The sequence below is a fragment of the Rhinopithecus bieti genome, unplaced genomic scaffold (assembly GCF_001698545.2).
Source record: "Rhinopithecus bieti isolate Rb0 unplaced genomic scaffold, ASM169854v2 scaffold_32081, whole genome shotgun sequence".
NCBI lineage: Eukaryota > Metazoa > Chordata > Mammalia > Primates > Cercopithecidae > Rhinopithecus > Rhinopithecus bieti.
The window spans coordinates 2,630,099-2,642,173 of record NW_016814436.1 but is presented as its reverse complement, the minus strand read 5'-3'; the positions used below and the strand labels follow the sequence as shown (position 1 = coordinate 2,642,173).

The 12,075-nt window shown below is 43.8% G+C and overlaps 1 protein-coding gene across 1 annotated transcript in view; it reads left to right on the top strand.

Moving 5' to 3' along the window:
* UTP4 (UTP4 small subunit processome component) overlaps nt 1–12,075 on the top strand; it is a 44,480-nt gene that overhangs the window by 9,398 nt on the left and 23,007 nt on the right. The window contains exons 4-6 of the mRNA XM_017850773.1: nt 712–796; nt 3,505–3,594; nt 7,418–7,629. Coding sequence (XP_017706262.1) covers nt 712–796; nt 3,505–3,594; nt 7,418–7,629 — 387 coding nt within the window. The remainder of the gene's footprint in view (nt 1–711; nt 797–3,504; nt 3,595–7,417; nt 7,630–12,075) is intronic.

The window sequence follows — 12,075 nt, the reverse complement described above, 5'->3', positions numbered from 1 at the left end:
AAAAAAAAAATCCCCATATTCTTTTGCTGCTTGTCTGGACCTTGTTGATTCATTTATGAAATGATAGGATTATATCAGTTCAACATTTCCCAAACTGTGTTCTATGGAATTTGGAGATGTAGAGTTTTTTTTGTTTTGGTATGTTTTGTGTTTTATGATAAATTTCATTTCAGAAATACAGCATGTTTAATCCTGCTGTAAATTCACAATGCACATCGTTATATGAAGAGTTCTAAGAGTCCCTTCAGCAAGTTAACCTGTGCACCAGTGTTTCAGCACAGTGTTTCAAAAATTTGACCACACACTGAGACCCTTCACATAATTATCATTAGAATGGGTGCTTCCAGATCTTTAATTCTCTGTGATGAATCTCATTCTTTTTGATCTGCACTAATTTGCACCATATCTTAAGGTGTTTCCATTTAGGTTATAATGTTAATAGGTCTTTCTAATTCATGTCATATGCAGGAATGGGGCCACTAATTAGAACTCTTAATATCAGTCTGTTTTCTGTCTAGGATATGAAGGCTACTGAGAATACACTATTAGTTTCTTGATAACTAGTACTTTGTTTCTCTCACAAATGATTTTTCTCTTTCAGGGCAACTGATAGCTTTAAGGAGGAAGAGAGAACGAGAGAGAGAGTGTGTGTTTAGTCCTATAAAATGTTTACTATTTATCTTGTCTGTTTACTACCTATTTCTGCAATAGGTTGGCTGTGAAGATGGATCTGTGAAACTATTTCAAATTACTCCAGACAAAATCCAGTTTGAAAGAAATTTTGATCGGCAGAAAAGTAAGGGTCATTTTTCGTGGGGCGGTAAATAGCCTTAACAAGAAGTTAAGTTTCTGTGCCACTGGAGATGGGATATTTTCCCATGAATCCAAGTAATATTTTATCTCTACTGAGTACAGGGAGGATATGTGCTAGAAGCCTTCCCCAGCCCAGGCTTTACCTATTGTATAGCATAGTTGTGACTGCTTGGTTAAGTAATAATATAGAAAACCAGAAATCCAAAATTGTAAAGCTAGTGTTTCTGTGGAGGTCAATTTATTAGTTATCATTTACTTTTGTGATGTTTTAACAAGCGTACCTGAAGTCTTGTATTACAATTTTGTCATTAGGAACTGTGGTTCTTTTCTTTTTTTTTTTTTTTTTCCTGGAGGCAGAGTCTCACTCTGTCACCCATGCTGTCAGTAGCAGTGGCGTGATCTAGGCTCACTGTAATCTCCGCTTCCCGGCTTCAAGTGATTCTGGTGCCTCAGCCTCCTCAGTGACTGGGATTCCAGGCATGTGCCGTCATGCCCTGCTAATTTTCGTATTTTTAGTAGAGACAGGATTTTACCATGTTGACCACGCTGGTCTCGAACTCCTGGTCTCACTCAAGTGATCCACCCGCCTTGGTCTCAAGTGCTGGGATTACAGGCCTGAGTCACTTGGCCTGGCCAAGGAACTGTGGTTCTTAATCCTTCTGGTGCATTCAAGTTGAATGAGGGAGTTTATAAACAATTGCCCATCCTTGGGCTTTACCTGGGCTGAATTGGCATTGATCCTTTAGAACAGGGGTTGGCAAAATATTTCCGTAAAGGACCGGATAGTAAACATTTTAGGCTTTGACAACCCTACAGTGTCTGCCAGCTGTATCAGTGTAGTGCAAGAGCAGCTGTAGACAATACTGAAACTAATGGACAAGGCTGTGCTCCAGTAAAAACTTTATTTACAAAAACAAGCAGTGGGCCTGATTTGGCCTATGGGCCACAGTTTGGTGACCCATCTTCTAGAGGATAGCAACTGTCCTCTGTGTCCATTAGTAATACTTGTCCTCTCCTGATCAGATTCTTGCTTCATTTTTAATATCTCTTGGGTGCTTTTTTTTTTTTTTTTTTCCTGAGATAGAGTCTTGCTTTGTTGCTCAGTCTGGAGTGCTGTGGCGTGATCTTGGCTCAATGCAACCTCCCCCTCCTAGGTTCAATCTGTTCTCCTGTCTCAGCCGCCCTAGTAGCTGGGACTACAGGTGCATGCCACCATGCCTGGCTAATTTTTGTATTTTTAGTAGAGATGGGGTTTTACCATGTAGGCCAGGCTGGTCTCGAATTCCTGACCTCGTGATCCACCCACCTTGGCCTCCCGAAGCGCTGGGATTACAGACGTGAGCCACCACGCCTGGCCTGGGTGTTCTTTTTCAATTACAAAGGTAATACAATGCTTTTTAAAAATCTCATACATTTTCCCAAGTATGAAATAGAAAATAGGTATCTCAGCTGGGCATGATGGCTCACACCTGTAATCCCAGCATTTTGGGAGGCTGAGGTGGGTGGGTCACTTGAGGTCAGGAGTTTGAAACCAGTGTGGCCAACATGGTGAAACCCCATCTCCACTAAAAATACAAGAATTAGCCAGGCGTGGTGGCAGGTGCCTGTAGTCTCAGCTACTAGGGAGGCTGAGGGAGGAGAATTGCTTGAACCTGGGAGGCGGAGGTTGCAGTGAGCCGAGATCGTACCACTGCACTCCAGCCTCGGCAACAGAGTGAGACTCCATCTCAAATAAATAGGTATCTCATTTCCACTCTGTGGGCAACATTTTGGAACTCGTCCTTTAGACTTTTTTGTGTATTCATGTAGAAGTACATACATTTCTTACACTTGATCCACTGCAGACATCTTTCTGTGCCAGTCATGGCAGTCTGCATGGCATTCCATTTTATGGAATGGAATTATTTAGCCTAATTTCTATTGAAATATATATATGTATTTTTTTTTCTTTTTTCTTTTTTTTGGAAACAGGGCCTCACTCTGTCACCCAGTCTGGAGTGCAGTAGCATGATCACGGCTTACTGCAGCCTTGATCTCCCGGGCTCAGGTGATCCTCCTACCTCAGCCTCCCAAGTAGCTGGGGCTATAGGTGTGCAACACTATGCCCGGCTAATGTTTTGAATTTTTTGTAGAGACAGGGTTTCACCATGTTACCCAGGCTGGTCTTGAACTCCTGGGCTCAAACAATCCGTCTTTCTTGGCCTCCCAAAGTGCTGGGATTACAGACATGAGCCACCACACCTGGAGGTGTGTGTGTGGGTGTGTGTATGTGTATATATATGTATATTTATTTTGCTACTATAACCAGTACTGCAATGAGCATTCTTGTATACATATTTTTGGGCCCTCATGGAAGTATTTATTTTTGATCAGTTCCCAGTGCAATTACTGGGCCAAAAAGTATGCACATTTAAATTTCGTGAGATCACTTCCAGCCTCATCCCTAAAAGGCTGTATTTATTTATACTTCCATTAACTATTTATACATTATGAAAGTATCAAATACTTCATTGTCAATCCCAGGGCAGAGTTGTGCCTCATCTGTTACAAAACGGTGCTTCAGGGAGTACTGTAGACGAGAGAGCTAAGATTGTAGAACACTCTAGAGATAATTGTGGGAAAAGAGCTCAGTTACTCTTTGTATATATTTATGTGTATGTCACTTTCTTTTTTTGTTGTACAACTCCCAAGGTCGCATCCTGAGTCTCAGCTGGCATCCGTCTGGTACCCACATTGCAGCTGGTTCCATAGACTACATTAGTGTGTTTGATGTCAAATCAGGTGATTGTTTTTTCTCAGTTCATTTGGGGTGGGGGGGGTGTGGGTCTTGTTTGTCAGATTCACATTTCTGGGTTTTCAAAAGCTTGAGCCTTTGTCATGCTTTCATGATCTTTGTGGCCTAACATGTCATTAATCTTCTGAGATGTCCGCAATGAATTTTACTCCTTTCTTGGATTACTACCACTGTTTTTAGGGGAATCTTGGATCTTCAGTAAGATGTAGTATTTTTTATTCATCATAATAAGAATTCACAATAAAATTCTCTCAACTAGTACATTCATTCACAGTACATTCATGTACTATGAACAGTAGACTTACCTATGTACAGATCCCAGTTCTTGGTAAAAATGGGTTTCTGTCATTAAGGAACATAAGGTCTTCGTAGCATAATTGGTGAAACATGAGATCAGAAAAGCAGAGAACCATGATATTTTCTGTTCTTGACCTGGAAAATTGGATTCATACAATCCTTCATTGATGGGGTTGATCTCAACTTGTTTGGTGGACATGTCTGTACTTCCGTCTGAGATACAGAGATAAAACAGGTTGGCTGGGCGTGGTGGCTTACGCCTGTAATCCCAGCACTTTGGGAGGCTGAGACGGGTGGATTACCTGAGGTCAGGAGTTCGAGACCAGCCTGACCAACATGGAGAAACCCCGTCTCTACTAAAAATACAAAATTAGCTGGGGTGGTGGCACATGCCTGTAATCCCAGCTACTCGAGAGGCTGAGGCAGGAGAATCACTTGAACCCGGGAGGCAGAGGTTGCGGTGAGCCGAGATTATACCATTGTAATCCAGCCTGGGCAAAAGAAACTCGTCTCAAAAAAAAAAAAAAAAAAAAAAAGTCAAACACCTTTTTCCTCGATGCTCAAGTAATTTTTTTATTTGTTATATATGCATATATAAAGAATTCCTGGCCGGGCGCAGTGACTCATGCCTGTGATCCCAGCACTTTGGGAGGCTGAGGAAGGCAGATCACCTGAGGTCAGGAGTTCGAGACCAGCCTGACCAACATGGAGAAGCCCTGTCTCTACTAAAAATACAAAATTAGCCAGGTGTGATGGCCCATGCCTGTAATCCCAGTTACTCAGGAGGCTGAGGCAGGAATATCACTTGAACCCAGGAGGTGGAGGTTGGCATGAGTCAAGATTGCACCATTACCCTCCAGCCTGGCAACAAGAGTAAAACTCTGTCTCAAAAAACAAACAAACAAAAAAATTCCTTTAGCTTATTACAAAAAAGAGGGAGTCCTTCTGTGTCTCTCTCACACTCCTCAAGGCAAACCACTTGTGACCCTTACCTGATTCTTTTGGTATCTATCACTACAGCACCTAGCATCCTTTTTATGCTACATTTTGATTTTTCAGCTTTAGACCATTTTTTTACTGACTTCTATGATTTGCCCCTCTTTTTCTGCCGTCTGCCACAGGCATCCACACTTTCTCCTGATCCTCCCAGTATGGTTATATCATAACTTTGTTCAGATTAGTAGTTGATGTTTTCGTTATTATGACTATGTATATACTACTCACATAGTAAATTTCTTTTCCTGTATTCTCATTGTTTAATAGTGTCTCTGTCTCTGTCTTACTGATACAATCCCACATTTTTCCAGTTGCATAAATTAGGTTCAAGTCCATCTGGTTTTCTTTTTGTTTTTTTGTGTTTTTTATGTTTGTTTTTTTTTTTTGAGACGGAGTCTCGCTCTGTCACCCAGGCTGGAGTGCAGTGGCGCTCATTGCAAGCTCCGCCTCCTGGGTTCACGCCATTCTCCTACCTCAGCCTCTCCGTGTAGCTGTGACTACAGGTGCCCGCCACCACGCCCGGCTAATTTTTTGTCTTTATAATAGAGACGGAATTTCTCCGTGGTCTTGATCTCCTGACCTCGTGATCCGCCCGCCTTGGCCTCCCAGAGTGCTGGGTTTACAAGCATGAGTCGTCGCGCCCAGCCGATTCCATCTGATTTTCTTTCTCCACTTTTATCTTTGTGAATAAGTCCCTCCCGGTGCCTTCTGACCCACTCCCGTCTGGCTTAGCTACTCTGGGCCTGCTGTACAACTGTGAGATCTGGAACTCTGATTTTTCCGTTGTTCTCAGGATGTCCTTTGCTTCTCTATTGGATAGGACCTCCTGTTTCTGTGTTACTCACTTTCTTGGTTTATCCTTTGGTGCATCCTGAATAAGAGTGCATGAAATAGAATTCTAGGTTGGAATTCTTTTCCCTTAGAATTCTGAAGCCCTGGCTCCGCTGTCTTCCAGCTCCTTGTATTATTAGCAAGTCAGATGCCATTCTGCGAGTTGATCCCTTTGTATAGGACCTGTTTTATTTTTTTCCCCCAGGAGCTTTTAAGATGTTTTCTCCTTACTGTTATGAAATGTAATAATTAGGTTTCTTTGTGTGTGGATCAATTAATTGTTCTGGGCACCTGGTAGGTTCTTTTCATCCAATACCCATGTCCTTCAGTTCTGGGGGGAATTCTTTTATTTTTCATTTCTTTCTCTTTTTACTATGCTTTCTGGGAGAGTTTGTCATTTTATATTTGAATTCTCTGTTGAGTTTTCATTTTGACATTTCCAGAGTTCTTTTTTGTTTCCTGAATCTTCTTTTTTATAGCACTCTCTTTTTTTTTCATTATACAGAAACTCTTCTCTAAGGCTATTCATAATTGTCAGGTGTTTTTCACTCTGCCTGTTTCCTCCCTGTCATTCATTTATTTGTTTCTGTTAGTCCGTTTGGCCTCTGTCTTTCACATTAAAGGCTTTCCTCATGTCTGTTGATCATCTCATCACTGCATCACGTGGCTTACTGAGCTTGGGTTTCACTGAAGAATGATCTGGCTGTACTGCTTATTCCGGGTAGCCCTGAAGCCAGAATCTTCAGATCTTTTCTTTTGTGCCAGTTATGTTCCTCAGAAATGGTTTTTCGTTTTCCTGCCTGGTGAGTATTGGCCTGGCTATCAGCATTCTAAGGGGAAAAAAAAGAATGGTGTTCTCAACATTCAATGAGAAAGGTTCGCTTAATCTTGGTTTTCATATGCTGCTTCTGCTTGATAGCCCTCCTCAGACAGCATCTCCAGTATTCTGCTGACGTGCTTTTTGGGAGCTTCCCCGCTTCTTAGTCAGGGCATGGCTATCTGGGGGGTCTACCAGCTGGTAACGGATCCCTCTTTGAAGCCCCACTTACTCCTCTTCTAGAATATCTGGGTTCCCCAATTCCTGAGTCTAAGGATTCCGTAGTATAAATCAGGTGGCTTCTTGGCCACCTTCCTCTCTGCTGACCTGGGACTTAGTTTCAGGGCTCTGCTAAGTCCATTGCCACTACTTGTCTGCTTTCCAGTTCCCCAAATTTTGTCACTGTTCTCTCCCTTTCCTGTGGGATTTTGGAAAAGAACAGAGTGTAATGTGTGTGTGCAGTTGACCAGCGTTAAGTGAATGTCCCAAATATCTCTTTCCATTTCACCTCCCCAAAGGGAGTTTCTGTTCTCATTCTCTTCCCTCCCTTCCTCCCTCCCTCGCACCTTCTATCCCATTCCTATTAGGCTCTCCCAACACCCCTTCTCTTCAGGTAACCATTTTGGAGTTCCGAGATCAGGTTCACCAGAACTACCATTTATAGGCTGACTGTGTTCAGTCAGCTCACCTACCATATCATGCTTACCACAGGCTGGTTTGTTATATTTTGTTTTGTAGAGATGAGGTCTCACTTTGTTGCCTAGGCTCGCCTCAAACTCCTGGGCTCAAGCAGTCCTCCCACTTTGGCCGCAGACAGATTTTGAAGAGAAGTAAGTACCATTCAAAGGTGTGCTTTTCTGATTTTTCAGGAAGCGCTGTTCATAAAATGATTGTGGACAGGCAGTATATGGGCGTGTCTAAGCGGAAGTGCATCGTGTGGGGTGTCGCCTTCTTGTCCGATGGCACTGTCATAAGTGTGGACTCTGCTGGGAAGGTGCAGTTCTGGGACTCAGCCACTGGGACGCTTGTGAAGAGCCATCTCATCGCTAATGCTGATGTGCAGTCCATTGCTGTAGCTGAGGTGAGTACAGTCCCTGTTTAGAGTGGTTGATGTACAACCTCGGGGGTGAGCAGAGAAAGCAGCCTTAGTGATGTGCCACGAACACTGGTTCCTGATCCTGATGTACTGGAGGAAGATGAGTTTAGGAAAATGCATCTGAAAACCCACATTGTTTCCATGGTATCTAACAATTGGTTAGAGAATGCAGGATTCTCCAAGTGATTAGTTAGCATTGAGATTTTCTTCAGACACTGCTCACCTCCAGTTCATCTTGTCTGATTGTAGATAGGGTGCAGCAGCCTAAAAGAATCTCGAGAAGCACTCTTCTCTCTGTCCAGGTGCTCTGCTGCTTCCTATCTGTTTGGAACATTAGAAGATAACTTTTAGTGATTTTAAAATGTTCATTTTCTTCTATTTGAATAATCCTCAAGTAGATTTGTGTTGAACAGATAGGCCTCTTTTCCTTTGGTAACATGAATTCTTCTCTTTTAAAACCTTTGTATTTATTTATTTATTTTTAATTTAATTTAAAAAATAGAGATGGGGTCTCCCTGTGTTGCCCAAGGTGTTCTTAAATTCCTGGGCTGGGAGATCCTCCCATCTCAGCCTCCCAAAGTGCTGGGATTATAGGCGGGAACCACAGCACCTGGCCAAATGTCTTACTTAGTAGTAGTATTCTTTTCTTTTCTTTTTCTTTTCTTTTTTTTTTTTGAGGCGGAGTTGCCCTCTTGTCGCCCAGGCTGGAGTGCAATGGCGTGATCTAGGCTCATTGCAACCTCTGCCTCCCAGGTTGAAGCTATTTTCCTGCCTCAGCTTCCCCACTAGCTGGGATTACAGGCCCCCGCCACCACACCCAGCTAATTTTTATATTTTTAGTGGAGACGAGGTTTTACCATGTTGGCCAGGCTAGTTTCAAACTCCTGACCTCAGGTGATCCACCCACCTTGGCCTCCCAAAATGTTGGGATTATAGGCGTGAGCCACTGTGCCCGGCCTATTTTCTCTCTCTTTTATTTTTTAGACAGTCTAGCTCTGTCGCCCAGGCTGGAGTGCAGTGGCACAATCTCGGTTCACTGCAACCTCTGCCTCCTGGGTTCAAGCGATTCTCCTGCCTCAGCCTCCAGAGTAAGGGGGATTACAGGCGCCCGCCACTGTGCCTAGCTAATTTTTATATGTTTATGGTTTCACCATGATGGCCAAGCTGGTCTCAGACTCCTGACCTCAAGTGATCTGCCTGCCTTGGCCTCCCAAAGTGCTGAGATTATGGGTATGAGCCACCACACCCTGCCTATTATTTTCTATGACATAATATTGTAGAAGAATGGTAACATGAATTCTCATTCAGAAACCTTTTGAGTATTTTAGTGGTGAGACATGGAAAGTGACTTTATTTGTTGAATACCTCCTTTATTCTTTATCTCCTTAGTTTGAGAATGATGAGCTATCCTACGTGCTGACACCCATATTCTAGTGTAGTGTTCCTATTCCATACCACAGGTTTTTTGAGAATAGTTAGATGTATGCTGAAGCCCTGAAAAACATATAGATGTCACATGTAAGTGACAATAGTGATATAAGTTGAAATGAGTGGGATACATTCCCCTTTAAAAATAGAGTTTTAATCTACAGCAGTTGTAATAATTATACTTAAGAGTTAATTATTGGCCAGGCGTGGTGACTCATGCCTGCAGTCCCAGCACTTTGGTAGGCCAAGGCGTGCGGATCACTTGAAGTCAGGAGTTTGAGACCAGCCTGGCCAACATGGTGAAACCCCGTCTCTACTAAAAATGCAAAAATTAGCCAGGTGTGGTGGTGGACGCCTATAATACCAGCCACTTGGGAGACTGAGGCAGGAGAATCGCTTGAACCCAGGAGTCGGAGGTTGCAGTGAACCAAGATCGCGCCATTGCCCTCCAGCCTGGGCGACAAAAGCGAGACTGCATCTCAATAATATTAATAATAATAATAATAATAATAATAATAATGATTTCACCTAAGAGAAATAGAATAGAGAGTAAAGGAGAAGTCCTTGCCTTCCAAATCTCTTTCTGGATGGGACTTTAAGAACACTACCCTTTAAAAAAATTTTTTTTGGCCGGGCGCGGTGGCTCAAGCCTGTAATCCCAGCACTTTGGGAGGCCCAGACGGGCGGATCACGAGGTCAGGAGATCGAGACCATCCTGACTAACACGGTGAAACCCCGTCTCTACTAAAAATACAAAAAACTAGCCGGGCGAGGTGGCGGCGCCTGTAGTCCCAGCTACTTGGGAGGCTGAGGCAGGAGAATGGCGTGAACCCGGGAGGCGGAGCTTGCAGTGAGCTGAGATCTGGCCACTGCACTCCAGCCTGGGCGACAGAGCGAGACTCCGTCTCAAAAAAAAAAAAAAAAACAATTTTTTTGAGACAGTCTCGTTCTGTCGCCCAGGCTGGAGTGCAGTGGCACCATCTCGGTTCACTGCAACCTCCGTCTCCTGGGTTCAAACAATTCTCCTGACTCAGCCTCCCGAGTAGCTGGGATTACAGGCGCATGCTACCATGCCAGGCTAATTTTTGTAATTTTCGTAGAGACAGAATTTTACCATGGCCGGTTTGAACTCCTGACCTCAGGTGATCCACCCGCCTCAGCCTCCCGAAGTGCTGAAAATACAGGCATGAGCCACCACCTCTGGCTTTTCTTTTGTTGTTGTTGTTGGGTTTTTTTTTTTTTTTGGAAATGAAGTAAACTGTGTAGTTGGAGATTGGGGAGTGTTTGAGTTCCTAAGCTGCTGGGTATGTCCACTTTTGTCTTAGGCTAATGGTTTTCAAGTAGTGTCTTTAGAGATGAGGGAGAGGCTCCTCAGAGCCACCTTACGTGCTGTCCTTGGAAAATGCTTTCCTTTCTGCTACACAGTCATGACCCTACAAGGGAGCTGGCATGAGGTTAAGGCATGTGGTGTGCCCAGAGCACAGGCTTTGGGGCCAGATGGCCGTGTTTGTTATGTCTTTAAGCCGTTTGGAACTCTGGTTTCCTTATCTGTGAAAAAAGTTACTAAATGATGATTAGACAGAAAAAAGTTATAATCATGATTCATACAAGTATGAAATGGAAATAAGTCAGATTTTCTGTAATTCCTTATTGAGGGAACCGGTAAGATATTTCAAGTTCATCCCGGGAGGCAGAGGTTGCAGTGAGCTGAGATTGTGCTGTTGCACTCCAGCCTGGGTGACAGAGACTGTCTCAAAAAAAAAAAAAAGATTTTCCAAACTTCAGCCTTTTTACCATTAGTTTTGTAATTCTCCCCAATACTTTATTTACTTTTAAACTATTTTAAAAGTGTACATTTCAGTGGAAAATTCAGTGACGTTGTTGAACAGCATTTATCACCACTATCCATTTTCAGAATTTTTTGAGACGGAGTCTCGCTCCGTCACCCAGGCAGGAGTGCAGTGACCGGATCTCAGCTCACTGCGAGCTCTGCCTCCTGGGTTTATGCCATTCTCCTGCCTCAGCCTCCTGAGTAGCTGGGACTACAGGCGCCTGCCACCTTGCCTGGCTAGTTTTTTGTATTTTTTAGTAGATGCGGGGTTTCACCGTATTAGCCAGGATGGTCTCGATCTCCTAACCTCGTGATCTGCCCGTCTGGGCCTCCCAAAGTGCTGGGATTACAGGCTTGAGCCACTGCGCCTGGCCCATTTTCAAAATTTTTTCATCACCACAAACAGAAACCTGTACTCATTAAATACTACCTCCTCATTCCTCCCTTCTCTCAGCCTCTGGTCACCTCTATTCTACTTTCTGTCCCTATGAATTTGCGTATAACATTTGTCATTTTATGGCCGGGCGCGGTGGCTCACGCCTGTAATCCCAGCACTTTGGGAGGCCGAGGTGGGCGGATCACAAGGTCAGGAGATCGAGACCGCGGTGAAACCCCGTCTCTACTAAAATACAAAAGTTAGCCAGGCACTGTGGCGGGCGCCTGTAGTCCCAGCTACTCCGGAGGCTGAGGCAGGAGAATGGCGTGAACCCGGGAGGCGGAGCTTGCAGTGAGCCAAGATCGCACCACTGCACTCCAGCCTGGGGGACAGAGCGAGACTCAAAAAAAAAAAAAAATTTGTCATTTTGTATCTGGCTTATTTTACTTAGTATATTGTTCTCAAGGTTCATCCATGTTGCAGCTTTATCAGTATTTCATTCCTTGTTGAGACTGCATAATATTTAAGTGTGTGTTTTGTTTATCTGTTCATCTATTAGTGGACATTTGGGTTGTTTCCATCTTTTGGCTGTTGTAAATAATGCTGCTCTAGGCCAGGCACGGTGGCTCACACCTGTAATCCCAGCACTTTGGGAGACAAAGGCGGGTGGATCAGTTGAGGTCAGGAGTTCAAGACCAGCCTGGTCAGTATGATGAAACCCCATCTCTACTAAAAATATGAAAATTAGCCGGCATGGTGGTGCGCGCCTGTAATCCCAGCTACTTGGAAGGCTGAG